The 18,815-nt window shown below is 35.0% G+C and overlaps 1 protein-coding gene across 1 annotated transcript in view; it reads right to left on the bottom strand.

The window, feature by feature from the left end:
* The window catches only part of LOC120525940 (mucin-5B-like), a 30,943-nt gene extending 13,231 nt beyond the window's left edge, over positions 1-17,712 (bottom strand). The window contains exons 1-10 of the mRNA XM_039748700.1: positions 17,637-17,712; positions 14,091-14,326; positions 10,511-10,694; positions 7,047-7,272; positions 5,659-5,837; positions 4,994-5,063; positions 3,246-3,364; positions 2,411-2,442; positions 1,047-1,224; positions 802-906 (exon numbers count right to left, since the gene is read on the bottom strand). Of these exons, the coding sequence (XP_039604634.1) occupies positions 802-906; positions 1,047-1,224; positions 2,411-2,442; positions 3,246-3,364; positions 4,994-5,063; positions 5,659-5,837; positions 7,047-7,272; positions 10,511-10,694; positions 14,091-14,326; positions 17,637-17,712 (1,405 nt within the window). The remainder of the gene's footprint in view (positions 1-801; positions 907-1,046; positions 1,225-2,410; positions 2,443-3,245; positions 3,365-4,993; positions 5,064-5,658; positions 5,838-7,046; positions 7,273-10,510; positions 10,695-14,090; positions 14,327-17,636) is intronic.
* Positions 17,713-18,815: the final 1,103 nt, after the last annotated feature.

Below are 18,815 nucleotides of genomic sequence, written 5' to 3'. Positions count from 1 at the left end.
ATGGAAGTCACCAGAACCAAAATACAAGAATCTGTAATACCGAAAATAATTAATGTCACTATCAGAAACTATGCTTAAATAATACGTTATTTTCATTTGTTTGCTCTAGCACTGAACAATCACAGGTGTTTCCACTGAGAATCTAAAAGTTATGACCCCATTGTGATTTTATAATATTGGTGTGATGTATCTTATTGCTTTTGGCTCATATGACAGACAGTGGGTGCCACTGATATCAATAACTGGTGCCCGAGAAAATAATGTTTCCCCAGTTTTGACCCTGGTCTAACTTTTAAAAAAAGTCTCATCCCTCATTCCATTTACTTTTCTGTCCTCCTTATTACTCTGTGTTCCCACTCAAAAGAACAATTTTGCTCTAAGAGCATTCATCCAAACTATTGTATCTGTCATCATTTTATGCTTCCATATCAAACCTAAATCTTCTAGCAGCTCTGTGATTACTCTACCTATTGCTTTATTTATATAGCCTTAATGAGAACTGATAAATCTTACTCTGTCATTCATAACAAACAGATAAAGTGATACCAAATATTGTAGAAGCAGAATAATATCCGGTGACATATAGATATAACAGCTGTGATAAATACATTCCTCAGTAACTTCAAAACATAAAGAATGTTAGTAAACAACGAGCACTAAATGTTGCCTATTTTAAATTGCAAGCTGATATATTTCCAATGTTTTGCAGATGTCAGATGCTAAGAGAAGCAGAATCTAAATGAAGTGACTGAGACACACTTGCTGCTTTGAAGTACTAATGAGAAAGCCTTGCAATCTCACCACAGTCATATACAGGGCAGCAGCCATCAGTGGGAGTCCTGGCCACCAGCTGGTATCCAGCTTCACAGCTTTTCACAGCATGAGAGCAAAAGTTTATATTGCATTCTGTGGAGAGGAAAATAAACATAAAAAACAGTGCTCCAGGGCAACCGTTTATTTATTAAAGCTGTAAAAATACGTATTTTTGAGAATTTTAAACAGAATTTTTAAAACTATTTTGATCCCTATTGTAATATGCAACTCACCACATTTAGACACATTGCAGCAGGAATTATTCACCATTGGCTCAGTGACGAGAACTTGACCATCCTTATTACAAGATGGCACTGGCAGCAAAGGGCATTGCAAAGGCTTGCATTGAATGCTCATGGATTCTTTGTCACAGACACACTGATGGCAATTACTTTGCCATGTTTCATTAGGCTGCAAGAAAACAGGAAAGATAAGAAAGATTCCTGTGCAGAACTGAAAACAGAATTTTTGAACAGAACTTTCAGCAGACTGAGATGTGATATTGTAAACTGAAATGTGTAAATATTATCAAGGGCTCTGAAATAAGAGAATACAATGAAAATTAATTCTTCATGAAAAGTAAAGGTTTAGTGTAGGCCTCAATAAATTATCTTTCAAATGAAATAAAAAATGTGTAATTATTAAATCCCATGGTGATTATACTTGCTATACATTTAAAACTTTGGTCAAAACACAACAACACTGAATACAATTTAAATCTTTTACAAGGCAATTGGATTACTGTCCCATATGAGCTTCCTGAGTCTGTAAATATAAATTGTAGTAGTGAATGGCTACAGGGCTACACTTTAAACTATTTACTAATTTAAAACCCATGCTTGCTGTTAATGAAACATGTTATTTAACTTAATGACATCCTAGTGCTCTCACTCTATCTCATCAAATAGTTCCAATATTTTATTGAGAACATTATACAAATGTTTAAAGATAGTAGCAGACTGGTATGTCTCAGTACTTTAATTAAGCAAATATTATATGATGAACAGCTACAGGTGCATATAGGACCAAGATATCTGGTTGGCAAATGGCTCCCATTGTATATGAATATTAATTGGCTACTGGTTAACGAAAGAAGAAGCTGATAAGAGTACACTGTGGTAAATAGTACATCAATTACGTTGCCACAAAAAAGTATGTTCCTTTAAAAATAATGATTGACTACCAATAAACCTGCTGACACCAACACCCATCCTGGATCTCAGTGTGAGGCCTCTGATTTAGCTTGTTTGCTTGAAATAAACCAATCAGTCCAGAATTAAAATGGAAGCTGACATAAGCAGGCATGGGGGAGTACAGGAAAGAAGACAGAATGAAAACGAAAGCTAATAAAATGAACAATTTATGTGGGTTAACTAGGCAGTTGTCTGCTGTGCCCAAGATGCTGAAGTTAATTTGCCATCCTTTTCCACACACTCTAAAGAAAAAGCCAAATACTGTGTTGACATACAGTAACTGAATTTTTGGAAAGTAGCATTGAGCCTAGGCTAAAATGTTCACACAGGACAAGGACTTGGTGAATCTAGTGCGAATAGTGGTGTATTTACATATTTGCCCCAAGCGAAATATTCTGTATTACCTGTTTTGGTTCACCTTCAGGACCAACACAATCTGAAACAGAAACAGGATGTTAATGTCTAACATAAACTCCTTTAGCAGTATTACTAAAGAGCAATCTGAAGAAATGTTAGTGTTAAGATTTGACCTCTTTCTCTCCTTGCAATGCTTCTTTTTGTTTTTTTCAGTATCTTAAAACCCTGTGCCTCTCTCTAAGATAAATGTGCCCTCAGCATCCTACTCAGTAATCAAATATTTCATCCCGGCTTCCATACATTTTGATAAATTGCAGTAGACAAATCTTGAGTTGCATTGAATATGAGAGATGAAGAGATTTCAAAAGTGCAACCACTACTTTATGCATGAACTATCTCTACTCCATAGAGAGCTACTTACTTGATAGTTTGGTTGTAAATGGTACCTTGTGACCTACAAATTGCATCTCTATAACATTTTGGTGTCAATAAATAATAATAATACGAATTGACTAGCTGTATTTGGCTGAAAAGCCTATTCTCATTAAACTCCTTTCCCTGTTTGAAGTTCTAAATCAACAGAATTTACCATGTTGCATATGTTAATGCACACTGCTAAGGAATGTTACAGGCCACAATGTCAAGCAGAAATGCAGGGACTGTTAAAGTGGGGTATCTCACTTTTGTGTTATTTCCAGAATATTGATATTTTTTGTGGCTTCGATACATTGATATTGTATATGGGAAGAGATCTTTTTATAATTATTATTATTATTATGTACTGCATGATACTATATCTTTCTTCTATGAGCACAAATCCCAAAAGACATTTCAGAATAGAAGAATTACTAAGAAAATGTGCTATAACAAAAAAAGATTTACCACATGATGAAACACAGGTATCAGTCTGGGAATTGAACAGTGTAGTTCCATTAGGACAGAAGCATCCTTCTGCTATGGTTATCGCCTTGTGATCTTTAGTGACAAATTCCTCATTATATCTAGAAATCAAACCAGAAACACCAAAAGTCTGAAACATGTTGATGTCTCTTTATTATAATAAAAAATCCTGGGACGAGACAAGACTTTTTAGCCTGGGACGAGATTTGATCTTTTCAGAGAGATACTGTCACTCCCGTGAGACAAGACTTTGTGCCAAGAGATTTAACCATGCCTGGGGCTGGAAATAAAACACAAAGAGTAGATGACAAAGTAGAACGTCGTAAAGAATTCAAAAATGTTGGGACGATACACATGCAGAGCAGGTTAGAGATAATGAAAGTACTAAAATTCAAAAGTCTCAAAAAAATGATGGTAAAGATCGCATGAGCACAAACAAACGGAAATTATTACTTGGTGAAATAACAGAACAGTGAAAAGAGAGTGAATATATTATTGGGATTTAAACTTTAAGTTGGAAACTTGTAGATTGTCTAATTCATGTTGCCATCATGGAAAAGTACAGAAATCGAGCAGCAGAGACGTGAAATAGCTGACATGTAGTGCAGTTTTAAGCCCCCTAGTTTTATAGATGGAAATAAGCATATATACTGTATTAATATATGAAGAAACTTTTAATGGCATTTTATGTTATATTACTGCTTCTCTAAAAATAATGCACCTTTAGACTAGTGTCATAATGCACAGGGGTGGGGTGAAGGATTAGCCAGGCAAATGTAAAAACAACTCTTATTAGTTTTAGACTTTATATTGGCATGACTTTATGATTATAAATTGATCTATGTGTTGTGGCCAATAGAAGGCATAGCAGAGCCCCATACACCAGACACAATTATTAAAGACAGTCGGCTTCCTTCAATCAGTCCAGTACAGCAAAATAAAACATAATATGCTTTAATCTTTCCCTTTTTCTCTCCTTCCACTCCTCCTTGTCAAGTCCACCTTATATCATCTCTGACACACCAAGGGGGAAGGTGGAGCAGTTGTTTTTAACTTGAAACTAAGAGTGCTTCTGAAGTAACAAGAGGACCACTTTTAAACACTTCTGGGCTAGGCAGATTTACTCGGTGACAGAGAAGGTTGCCACCAGCAGCTCCCCCTAGAGGCTACTGAGGACCCCTACAAGGCAGTCCAACAAAACAACAATTCCCATTCAGCCCATGCATGCCCAAGGGATACTGCTAACCAGCATACTGATCAAACACATGGCTCTGGGAGTCAGTCTCCCTCTATCCTTCTGTATTAATAGCCTCCTGACCTGAAAAGTTACTAACTAACCAGCCCAGGTGGAATGCCCATCCACCTATATCCTTCATTTATAAAAACCTCCTAGTCAGGTCAGAAACCATCCAATCAATCCGTGTTGCTTATGACAGTGTTTATATATGCACAATTTGTAAAGTTTTTTTTGCTGGTATAGTTTAGCATTTATAAATTTGTATAGACACTATATAAAAACACACTGAATTCAATTATTAAGATTTTGGGTAAGTATCAATTTTGGTGCTACAAGTCCTATCTGATTAGCATAGTTTATGTGTTTCATGTTGGAAATGTATTTTGCAGATATAAATGTGTTAAAAATATTTATCTTATTTTAACATTGGAATGACTTGTGGCCACTTTTCCTTAATGTCACCGCTTCACCAGAATTTTTTCAGTTTTCTTACCTATGGTTACAAGTGACTTCTGAAGGTGGTCCACAAGCTCTGTATTCCTTTGTTGCGGGGCAAGGAAACACTGTAGTCAAAAAAGAAAGATTAAGGAGACCATTGTGGAAAATAAATTTCTAAATGTATAATGCACATCTGTTTTTAGTAGCATGGGGACAACTGTATTGCATATAAAATAATATGCTGTTGTTGTGGTTAGCTTTTGAACCTGAATTCAGTTTTCATCCAGTTACTAGGTGTATAAACCTTGTATGCTATTTTTGTGGTTGTGTGCCATGTTTGAGTCTCACACATCAAAGACATGTGGAAAGTCAAATTTGGCCTGGTATGAAGTGAAGTGAATGTGCATGTGGTTGTCATCTACGAAGATTACTGCCCTATTCAGGATTTGTCTCCTGTCTTGCAGCTAGTGCTTCTTGAATAATTTCAGGCTCCCTATAAACCTGCAATAGCAGAAGCAGATTCTGAAAATGAGTAGATGGATATAAAATTTAATTTTGAAATGTATTAAATCAGTCCATGTGTCCTTGTAATTCTTCATATGTTGTAGTTTAAAACTGATGTTCATTATAAATACATTGCAAAGTGCAAATGATGTCATATAGCTGTCCACAATCTCACTTTCCCTCTAGGATGGGGGGTTGAGAGGTGGGTGAACTTACAGCATTTTCCTTCAGTGTAATTTCTCCAGTTGATGCAGACTCCCAGCTCTGCACACATTGAGGCATAGTTCTGCAAGTTGCTGCATTCTAGTGAAGTTGTATTGACCTGGCATCCATCTGCTTTGCATATATTGTAGAAAGCATCAGGAGGCAGCAGTTTGTGACATTCTGCAAATACACTGTAGAGAACAACAAGAGTATAATTACACCTATACCCTTTGAGAGTTGGATACATATTAACCAGAAATGTTGTTTTTTTAGACATCAATTTTTTTGTTCTTTTTTGCCTTGTACAAATAACATCTCATTCAATTAACCCATTGCTCAGACATTTCCATTACAAAATTCGTTCATAATAAAATAAAATTCCCAAGGTTGAAATGGGTGTCCTAAACGTCTTAAAGGTTTACTATAACAATTTTAATGTGAACATTCAAAAGCACTGTAAACTGTGACAATAAATTTGAAACTTTGTTACATAAGAGTCAATGTTCTACCAAAATAACCTTAACTAAGCACTTTTAGCTTTTATAAAAAAAAAGAAAAAAAAAAAAGAACTGTCACTGGATGTGCTAGTGCTTTCAATACATTATTATAATGAGTTTCCTTGCTTAAGTGCTGTTTCCTAATAAGAAAGAAATTAGGCAGTTTCAACTTATTTCTCTTATGTTCACATTTAGGTCCCAGTTTACTGTTACGTATATCCAGCAAAATGAGATTCTTACCTTTATGTCTTCCTAAAACAGACAATGCATACAACACCATACTGTACATTAAATACAACATATTATCAAGCATTTATGTTCATGTAATTGTCAGTAATATTGAGTTTAATAAACTTGTGACTTGAGGATAAAAGACTGTCTCTGAATATAATGGTTTATTTATGTGCAAAGGATACTCTCTGAAATATTGTTTGCCTTTCTAAGGCACAGTTATATATGTCCTTTACAGAAAGCAGTTGTGTTTCAGTAATATTCTGTACTGACTTCATAACTGAGCATTGTATGTGCTATACCAAGATATAAGGTGACTAGTGTGGATGGACTACACACTGTTCATGGATAGAACCTGATGAACAATGATGGACAAATTGGAGCTTCTTCAAACATCTGTAGAAGTAATGGCACTAATCACAGTGCCTAGCAAAGCAGCCTTCAGAAACTCCTCAAAATGAAAGACAGAGTTTGCTGTTGCTTCAGGCTTGTTTTAGCTTTCAGATATTAATTAAAAAGATAGTTTTGGACTTTTTCAGAATTTTAGGAAGAAAAGAAAGATAATTGTATCTGTTGTGTTCAGTGAATGTTCAAATGTGTTTTTTTACTAATCATTTATTTCTGATCTGAAAAAATATTAAATATCAGGTAAAAAATTAAGGGATGCCTTACTCGCTGTTCATAAGCTCACAGAGTTGAGGTATGCACTTGGAAATTTCAGTCGTTTTAGAGGGTGATGTAGTAGTTGAAGTGGGTGGGACTGTTGGTTTGGTTTCTGGTGCACACACTGTGTTGTTCTGATCTGAAGTCAGCCAATATGGAGGCATTTCAGTGCAGGAGGCTGAAATTGTGCCATCTGGCAAATGACAGTCATCCTTTTGGTTGTTAGTGCAGGTACCTATAAAACAAGAACATTCATGTTCAATACTGGAAATACCTGAAGTAAATTCGTGCAGTAAATTTTTGTATTACTTTGACATGAGGAAACAATAAAGGGAATTCAAAAAGATCCATGCAATCACTTCAACTGGTTAAACATTTGAAAAATTTGGTGTAAAGTAAACCCTGTTCATGTGACTATTCCTACTATTACTAGTACAAGTACAAAGCATTGGGGATACAGTAGGTAAAGGTAACATTAACTGTACAAAAGGATGCAACTTCTGAAGAGGATTTAGAGATTTACATTTGCATGCAATCAGCATGTACTAGGGAGATGTTATCTGGAATATTTTATGCTGTTTTGATCATTGAACTACAATAAATATATGCTACATCTAAACAAACAGAAAGGCAACCAATCGTGCCTGTAGACTAATGGACATGTCATCTACTAACAGCCTTAGAGAATTAAAACCTTTTATATTAGATTAGATTAAAATAGATTAGGTTAGATAAACTTTATTAAACCCATGATGAAATTCAGAATCTTGAGCAGAAGGTTGAAATTTGATAAGTATGATCCAGTATAATTCTTTCAGATATTTTTTTCAAGAACAACTTTGAAACTTAAGTGTATTTATATGTTTGGAAGGTCTTCTTTACAAAAAGTGGTTGGGAATCTGAAGCAAACTATTAACACATGTTGTTGAAAAGGAAAACTTGACACGCTTTTAAAAGGTATCTGGATGAGATATTAGGATAACTTAATTGTACAGCGTCCATTTTAGGGCGTTATCATTTTTCACTTCTCCTGGACTGATTTGTATAAATGTTGTTTGTGTTCTAATATTCCTATACTAAAAAGTTTGTTTTATCGTGGGCTAATACGGACAACAAAAATAAAACTAATAATTAAAACAATATTATTATATAGTTTAATAAGTAAGAGGTCTGCACGAAGACTGAAATAGAGTATCTATCTGAGTATAATGGTTTTGAGTGCATAAGTTGTTCCTTGTTTTTTGTTACTCTTGCCTTAATTTTAAAGTGTGTGTTTCAGATTTTTGAGAGAAGCTTATAAATCCCATTGTAAGTTGCCTTATATAAACCAATGGCAAAACTGAATAGTATTCCATCATCACTATCGCAGATATTGCAATGTAATGGACAACTGCTTGTTAGAAATATCGCCTTGTCGTTGAGTAGAAAATATTATCAATACTGAAGACTTATCATTTTTTAGGAACTACAGTTGGGCAAACTTTTTTGATTCTGATACAATGATTACTTACTAAATGTAATATCTACCTATATCCTAAATACAGGGTCATTGGGGTCTGCTGGAGCCAATCCCAGCCAACAAAGGGCACAAGGCAGGAAACAAACCCCAGGCAGGGCACCAGCCCACCACAGGGCACACACACACCAGGGACAATTTAGGATCACCAATCCCGTGGGAGGAAACCCACACAGACACAGGGAGAACATGCAAACTCCATGCAGGGAGGACCCAGGAAGCGAACCCAGGTCTCTTAACTGCGAGGCAGCAGCGCTACAACTGCGCCACTGTGCCACCCTAAATGTAATATCAGTTTTGAATATAATTTCGCTTGGAGCAAAACCTTGTTTTTAATTACTTCAATGAAATGTATCAAGCATAATGCCTTTTTGGTACATAAGTACCTTGTTTTTGCTTTTACATAAGACACCGTACTATACTCTATTTATTGTGTTGAATTGGATATCATCTCAAATGTCAAATTAGTCATTTTAATTTTTTTCATATTAACTTGTTTTTATCAGCGCAGTAAGAATTGAAGAAAAAATCTGTCTAGATTATCTTTTGCCTTTAAACTGTACTTTTACTGTGTCACTTTAGAACTTTTGCTGACAAAAGCATAACTCATAAAATACATATTTTTTTCGTAATTATTAAATACAGTCCACTGTGTAAAATCATTTTTTTATTTTTTATTTTGGCCAGCTAGCTAGTAGCATAATCTACTATTCTTTGAACTATTCCTTTGAAGAAAAGCACTGTTTTTTTAAGCGGAATGTAACAATGTGAGGTGAGGTGCTGCCTCACCGTTTAAGTGTCCTGAGAATTCTGAGTGTCGTGCACATTGTTTCTCTTTGTTTCTTCATGCTTCTTCTGTTTGTTTGCTCCCACCTCTCAAAGATGTGTGTGTTAGTTTAACTGGTATTTTCAAACTGACCCCATGAGGTGTGTGTGTATGAGTGGGACCTGCAATGAAAGAACAGGGTCTCTGTCCTGGGTAAGTTCCAGTCTTGTGTCTGAGGCTGCTACAATTAATTTTGGCTCCCTATAACCATGAACTAAAACTGAAGTAGCTTTCAGAATGTATGCACAGTATGTAATGATTTTATGGCATTAAGCTGACACATTATGCTTATGTTGTAATAGGTTCTTATTAAGTTATATATATATTATGTAAAGATATTTTTTTTGTATAATAAATTGTATAATAAATAAAATATAATATAATATAATAAAAAAAATAATTTGCATTGGGCTCAGAGGAGGCCTAAGGTTTTATACGCTATGCTTTGGTTTTGTCTTAAAAACTAGCATTTTTTTCTCCAGCTGACCAGAAGTTTACACGTTACATAGTTTACACAGATATGACATATTTTTGCTGTAAGTATTTGTTATATCTTTTGTCATTGACATAAAGATTCACACATAAACAGTATGAAGCAGACAGAATCATAGAGAGAGTGTTGTAGAAGATGGCAGGAAACTCATGTATTTGTCTTCTGCACATTTTTGAAGTCTCCAACCCAGAGGAAAATCCATGAGCTCCAGCTAACTCTGAGTAGCTCTATACTCTCCCCCTCTCCTCCTTTACTCTTCTTTTAAGGGACTCAGCCAATTCAAGCCACCTATCATAACCACAAGTTACGTACGACTACTTTTACACTGGTCCTTTGGTGTGTTAGTGTGGTGAATTAGTACCCTTTTCATTATGTCTGGTGTTTCCCAATTTGCCATCCAAATACTTTTTGTTCCTTTGTTGTGTTTTTTTTTTCAAAAAATGTAAGTCTTGCATTCCCCTGTATTTGAAAGACTGCTGTCCATGTACACCTCATAAAATTAGTAAATGTATGAATGTTATGTAAATTAAGAACATCCAGTTTCAGTGTAGCAAAACATTCATAACAAAAACCAAACCCAAAATAGAGTGAAACAAGCAAAAAATACATCAGTGTGGCCAGCCATGGTCATTGCTTACCGCATAGTCCTTCGGTGTTGTTAAAGAACAATTTGTATGGTAATTGGACACGTGAGAATGTCCCACCATATACAATAAGGCCCTGGAATGATGGAATTTCTACATACACCAGTATGCCAGTGGTATACACCTTGAAACCATCTTTATTTACTGATCCAAAAACCTGATGATCATTGAGGAACACCTGTGAGAGTAAAATCAGATAGAACTGATGAATATACTACTTTAAAAAAGAGTAAATATTAATATTGTATTCCATTTTCTTCTTTCATGAGGGCTTATAATATTTTTTCTAACAATGTAATATAACTAATCAAGTAAAAATCTACAGGGAATTTGAATGCAAATACAGTTATTTGAAGATCTTTTTTCAACAGTTCTAATGTTGTGGCACATCTTATCTCTACCTCACAGATGAATGACATGGTAGTCATCTAAAAAAATATTTAATATGAAGTATAATTCATGGCTCCATCAAGAAATGATAGCATAGAAAATCATGGCACAACTACCACTATGCTTGACTGTCAGTATCAGGCTCTCACCATTTAATGCATTGTTAGCTTTTCTAAAAACATAATTAGATATACAGTCTGTTTGGCAAAGAGTTCCTCTTTTGAGTCATCCTGCTTTTTTTGTAATGCCCTACTGATGGTGAAAGCATAAGCACTAGGCATTGCCAAAACAAGAAAAACATGAAGACAGTGAGATATTATTCTAGATTTCTTTGCGACTTTATGAAACAGCTTAGACAATGCTTTTGGAGAAAGTCCGATAGAATGGTCACTCCTTGAAAGGCATACTCTTCAGACTTTTTTCATTTGGAGAGTATGCTGGGGATTGTATTTTGATGGAACTTTACAGTCTCAAGAAATTGCTTGGTAAAGTAATACATTAACTTTTTTTGTAAGACATAGTCACAATTTTCTTTTGATAACAGCATGATATGCCTCTAGAACCTGGGTATTGCCAGCTTCACTCTGTTGGTTGGGCCAAAACTTAAATGAACTTTCATTTGGTAATGCTAATAACAGTCTCTTTCAATTGGTTCACTTAACAACTCTTCATGTGTAAGTGATTGTTTGTTAGTTGATGCTTCCTTTTGAGTGGTAAGTATGTCTACAATATGCATGGCCACCAAACACTGGTTTGATGTCTCACAGGTATGGTAATTATTGAGTTTTCCATTGCTGCCAGACTCACTCTCAAAATTTCATGGCTAGACATAGAGAATGTGCATTTAATATATAGGCAGTACATGAATCAACTTTAAAGCGTCATGGGAAAATGCTAACTGGAATGTAAACATGAATGTAAACCTGGTTTCCATTATTAAGGTTGATAAAGACTGTTTTCAAGAGTCAGAATGTCACATCATCACGCCTCCCACGTAATAACGTGAACTGACTGTGACCGCAGTATGTGGAAAACAAGGAAGAGCACCAAAAAGCGCTGAAGAAAACATGCATTATACAATTGAGAAGGCAGTGAAACAATAAGAAGCGAGCGAGTGACACATACAAGCATATTCATAAGTGCAGCTACTGCGGAAACAAAGCACGGTGTAAACCGTAAGTTTAAATTAAGTTTATAGACACGTTCCCACTGCCTTTTGTCATGCACAGTGACGCATACAAGCATATTCATGACTCAAGCTACTTCGGAAATAAGCACGGTGTAAACCTAAAGTTTAAATTAAATTCATAGACAGGCTGCCGCTTGCGTTTGTCATGCCCACGACTAATACAAGTTTAATGCGAGGACGCAGGGTATAAACGAGAGTTTTGATCACTTTGTAACTAAGTTAAAATTGCTGGTGAAGGGCTGTGCTTATGCAAATTCCGAGAGACTGTGTTTGTGGGGATTGACAGTTGACGCGGGTGGGGGAGTGACATCATCATCTCCCCTCCCATTCACCTCATTTCGCTCTGAGCTGAGCTAGGCAGCTAACGCGGTCTTGCGGAACCAACTTTGTCACGCTGCCACCAAATACTCACAGAAAAATCCACAAGTTAATCCACACACTGTCTCTAGAGTTTCTCCACCCTCTGAATCCTCCAGGCACTACTTAAAAAAGGTTACATTGACAATCATGTTACGTTATTTTTAAAATGTTTCTTTTTCTTAGCACAAGCACAGCTGAGAAGCTTCAATGCATGTGCTCCATAACACGTTAAAAAATAATGCATTTAATCACTCTTTGCATTCCAAGCAAAGGGGAACTTCTCTCAATGCATGATTTCCTGGTACACCGATTACATTGATCAGCACTTCCCGATTCATTTTACCCTCCCACCCCCTTGGTTTGAGAAGAAGTATGAAAAAATATGAGGTTAACGCAGAAAAACAGATCACCAATTGAAGCTTTATGAATAATTGGATACTTTATTCGCCATCAATAATTGTTTTGGTAAAGCCATACTCAGTGAAATCCCCCTTCCATTTTATAATTTTTCTGCGACTAGCCATGATTAAATGAACGGTAAAAAAGTAAGATCAAAGCGTGGGTGACTTATTCAGGCAGGCAGGCGACAGCTCAATAGCTCGAATTTGGATATAAGTAGGTTCTATTTAGTCGCCAGAAATATCTTTGGTAGGAATGGAAGTTGAATTTAGTCTTTAAATTTCTATGGTGAAGAAAAATTTATGCAATGATGACTAAATTTAACTTACATTCCTACTAAACATATTTCTGTCGACTAAATAAAAATTACTTATATTTAAAATTTAAATAGCACTTGAACAGATACGATAGTTAATAATACCCATGCAGCACTAAGTGCACGTAAGAGCAGGAGTCATCTGTTTTAACAAGCAGCGTATTGCACTGATACGAAATAGCCTGCCCATTTAATTATTTAGGAATGGACAGATAAATTAACATTTTGTACAAATAATGTTTTTAATTTTTCTTCCTCGATGGATTCTGGCACCCCCAGCAACAGCTGCTCGCACCCCAAAGTAGATATATATGTATATATATATATATATATATATATATATATATATATAGAGAGAGAGAGAGAGAGAGAGAGATACAATAGATATAGATTTAGATATAGATATACATATATGGATAGATAGATAGATAGATAGATAGATAGATAGATATAAATATATATATATAGATAGATAGATAGATAGATAGATAGATAGATAGATAGATAGATAGATAGATAGATAGATAGAGATATATATATACAATATATATGTATGTATATGTGTGTGTCTATATATGTAGACATGTATGTGTATATATATGTATATATATATATATGCCAGCAACACTCATGACAATGACATAACAATTACATTGTCAATCATGTTACGTTATTATTAAAATGTTTCCTATTCTTTTTCATTACTTCTTTAACACACTACTTCTCCGCTGCGAAGCGCGGGTATTTTGCTAGTTTCAAATAAAAACAAGTTAGGACAGTGCTAGTGTTACTTATATACAGTATATATAATATATATAGAATTTTTGTCTGCAAAACTATAAAAAGATATTTTCATATAGAAACCACAGTTTACTTATCACTTGGTTATGTATTCTTAATAAATTAGCATCCATTGTTACCTTGTTTATATTCTGCTCTCGTGTCAAATACACAGAGTTGGACTTGTAGAATATCCACAAAGACTGAGATCCAATATCTCTTTCTAGCTTCTGCTGCTGTTCATTGATGTAAATGCGGAAATCATCATACTTGTTGTTGATCTGTTGGACCAGCACATAGGTGCAATTTCCCCTATATATGTAAGAAGTTCCATCGAAAGTCACATGATGCAAGACGTTTACAACTTCACAAACACCTGCCAAAGTGAGAAGAAGTATTTTAAGAACTTTTGCCACAACATGATGAGCTTTGAAAATGTTCAACGTGGAATATGAATCTACAAGAGATATGGATAGACTTCATGTGCACAGCAATACAAATGCTGTGTCTATCTTATGTCAATTAATAAGAGGGGATATTAAATAAAAAAAGAGTAAAATATGAAGCCAGGAATTAGCATTTTCAGTACAAGGCCTAGACAATTTCAGTTCATTTTGTTTTTGCTCTATTCACAGCAATGAATGGCCCTAATTTTTGATTAATCATCATGTTATTTGATGCTATTTGGTTTAATGTTTTAAGTTTTGTTTATATAAAAAGAACATTACATTCTACATTTTGAATAAGGATGGCTTATATAGCTTCTATTAACTTGTTTTTTAAAATATTTATTGTGAATATTTCTGTGATCATTTGGAACTAATACAAACCAAATAACAAAAGATCAGAAAATATGTTTATTATGTTTAATGCTATAAAGATGTAAGCCTTCTCCTAGTGTCAGCTTCATCCAAAAATAGTTTCTCTATTCATTTTTGCAACGCCCACCAATAACTATATCTCGCAAATGAATCTTCCAGTGTCTTCCAGTGTTGGGCTGTTCTCCAATAGGACTATAGTTCTTAGCAGATGAAAAACCATCTAAGAATTTTGAACTAAAAAGTATGTGATAAAAAGTTGAGGAATTTAATTTAAGGAGTGTTCTCCAAACTTGAAATTCTGCAAAACACAGTGTCTTCTTTGACACTAACATTGTTTAGATACAGTAGCACCTCTAACCAACAAGCAAGTTTTATTTTTTATTTTCATTATTTATTTCCTGTAGTTGTTCATAACCCAATTTACAAAAAATAAAAGTTCAAACATTTTTTCTTAGACTTTTTTTCTTAATTTGTTCCTAATTATCAATCCTTTCTAAATACTTCTGCATTTTGTACCCCCTCCAGTGTATATACTTTTCATGTTAACTTTACAAATCAACCTATTTTTTGCTGCTAAGCACTATTTGTCAATTAATTTTGTAACATGCCAAATATATTAGTCATTCAAGCATATTTCATGCTATTTTTGTGTCTTTTATTTCCTTTGATACTCTGATTGTTTACATGCTGTTTTTCTCTCTGTCTTTTACTTTAATTCTGTAATTGTTTATATAATTATGCACTTTTTTTTTAGCGATCAGTGATTCAAGTGGAACTGAATTACTGGCAATACTTGGTTTAGTCGGTGTCTTGCTCCTCCTCACCTTTTGTTACTACTTTTACATGACATATTAGCCAAGCCATGAGGTTGGAGCAGCACATACATTAACATCTGATAGAAGGGCAGTTTTCCCTTGAAACTCTGAATGCTGCTGGTACCGTGTACTGTGAAAATGGTAGGGATTCGAGACAGCTACCCTACAGTGTGATGTGACACAGTGTGTGTAGCCTGGTCAAGTAAACAAAGCAGTGATTTTTCTCAACTCCATAATGCAGACGTGGAATATTGAAAGATTGTCGGCTCTTCTGATCTTTGTGGGCAAGCCATTCTTTTTAATTTCTAAATCTTGTTTTTTTTTCTGTCTGTTTTGTAGTTTTGTTTTCTTCTTAGCATAGCCTTTTACATGTCAATTGTATGTTTTTTAGGATTATTTTTTGGTTATTTTTGTTTTCTTGCAGTACTGTGATGATTTTTTCCACAGTGCTATACTCATTTTTTAGGAGTTTTGTTCATGCGAGCAGGTGATTACTGACTGTGTTGAGCTAGATGAGTAAAACAAGTCCTTTTGGACTCACCATACCAATATCAGGGTAGCTTCTTTCCCCAGATTATCATGAGGCCTGGTTAGCAAGTTTGCTCCCTACATGTCACTTTTTGGCATTCCTTTGTGCCATTTAAAGATCTTGCCAACTTATTGGCTCGGTTTGTGTAACCTATAGTATTTTCATCTTTGTATTTTATGTGTCTTCTGCATCTGACAGCAGTTATTAATAAGACATACTGGGTGGTGCTTGATTTATCAATGGGTTTCATATTGTTTAGCAGTTAAATATAATAGACACAGTTCCAGGGAAGTGAACATCCTAAGAGGAAAGAAAACATGCATTTTTGTGAGTAATGTGGAAAGTGTGTGTAGTGATTTAGCAATCAAAAACATAAATCAGCAAACATTGTGTGGTTTAATTTATTGGTGTGTACGTGTTTTCCTCTTGTGCTTTATTCTAGTTGCTCAACACTGCAGATGGGGACTGAAAACATTGCTCAACTTTTTTCCAGAGTGTATGCTTAAATGTTAAATAGACTTAACACTATCTTTGTATCATTCATAAGTAAATACAGACCAAGGACAGCACAACACTGCTGAAAAATTGTGCTTGCACATTCTCTGATACAGATAATGTAAATAATTTCTAGATTTTCTTGAATTGACTTTTATGTCATCCATTTTTGATATTTTCTAATGTCAATAGGAATCCATGTTCCAAAATAACTTTGTGTCCCCTATGGCCAAATGTATTCTGTGTAGTCAGGCATGGTAACATTGCTGCCTCACGAGCTCCTCAGTCCAGGATTCAGATCTCAACATAACACTGTTCAGTCTGCATGTTTTCATATATGTTTGTGAGTTATACTTTGGAGATTCAGGTTTACTGCCACATCCATAAAATGAGCTGTAAACTCTAAACTAGCCCTGTGTTAGTTAGCTTGGGAGTGTGCTGGTGCATAAGAGTTCTCAATGACTATCAATTAAATGACACGCATGAATAAATTACTGGCTTCTGCATAAACACAATGTTTCCTTCAAGTAAATAAAAGCAAATTGTCTAGGCAGTGTGAGCTGGCAACATGGGAGTTAAAACATGCAGTAAACCACACAGTTGCTGGTCTGCTAACTTCCCCTCCACCCTGACACACTGTATGACCCTAAGTGAACCACTAAACAACTGCAATGTAATTTCAGAATTATCTGCACAGAAGCATCATCCTGAATAAGTAAATACAACAGTGTAGCCTAAACATCCACTATGTAACAGTGATTAATTGCCTATAATGTTTTGAATAATTTTACATGCAATTTGAATTTCCTTTGTTGAAACAGCAATAATAAAGATAACACTCTAAGTGTGTAGTTCACCTCTTTGTAAAATGGAGAGCTTAGATCAGATCATGACATGGCCAATTAATGAGATAAATGATTTCTTGGGAATTGTAACTTTGCAGATGCCTAATCCTAGATGTCACTAGAATATGAATACATACTGTAACTCCCCCAGTACACTGTAACTGAGCCAGCATTTACTTACATTCGCACTCGTAGTCATAACAGCAACCTGAGTCATCATACACCTTGCGAGCAGGCCTGCCATTAGCACAAGTCATCTCCTTCACGGGCTTGCATTTTACTCCCACAGTTTGGATTTCATTATTTCCTTTGCATGTTGCCAGTGTACATTTGTCAATATTCCAAGTCTCATTCAGCTGTAGAATACCAAGTATTTGTTCCGGATTAGAAACAAGTTACGAGAAAATGACCAGGGTCAGCAGTTTATAACAATGATTACAAAATTAGTAATGCTGTCCATGTTTCACACATCTCATGACTCTTTTCAAATAAAGAAAAATCTATAGCAGAGCTGAATTATGAAGATTTCGTATACACACTTCTCTGTGATTTCCGCAACTCATCCAGAGAGTTTTTTGCCTCTTACCTCTCTAAACCACTCATTTGCTTTGACCTATCCTATTGCTACTAGGTTTCAGTTCAGACTTTTGATCTACAATTAATATGAAAGACTCCTTGAACATTCACATCTTCACCTGCTCAGGACCATAAAAGCATCCTTCCTTCCCAATGCTCTCTTCTGGATGTCTGTAGCTGACACTATTAACCATCATACTTTGTTTGTAATATGTTGCTAGTATGTCATCTAGTCAGCAATCGGCAGCATTAAACTTCTTGTTTTTTTTATATATGACTTCTGTGCAGTAGAAATAGTACTAATGTGGCAATCTTTTCTTTTCTTTCACATATTGTTGTTTTCTTTGCTGTTTTCATATGTTCTGTGGATTAAGTGCCTTTATCATTTCAGAGCTAAACATTACAACATGACTGTTCCTCACACACTACACTAAGATGGATGGTATCTCAAGCACAGTTGCATTTTCTGTCCTTTTGACTGAAACTCTGAGGTTTTCATAAACTTTCTTCACTGCTCTGACTTTATTTCCATATTTTACTTTTATCAGCAACATTACTATATATTCTGAAACAGCTGTTGAAAGGAAAATATCTATCTTTTTTTTGGAAAAATTTACACATGGTATATACAGTTTAATATAAACTGTGTTTCTAAATAAATCTGAGAAAAAAAAAAAGATGTGGATTCATGCTCATCAGTTTTCAAATGATTTTTTACAATAGTAGTTAACATCAAGATCTTACCTTTCTGGGTGGAACCATTGCAGAGCAATCATGCTGAGGA

The sequence above is a fragment of the Polypterus senegalus genome, chromosome 1 (assembly GCF_016835505.1).
Source record: "Polypterus senegalus isolate Bchr_013 chromosome 1, ASM1683550v1, whole genome shotgun sequence".
Taxonomy (NCBI): Eukaryota; Metazoa; Chordata; class Cladistia; order Polypteriformes; family Polypteridae; genus Polypterus; species Polypterus senegalus.
This window is presented reverse-complemented; position numbering and strand designations above follow the sequence as displayed.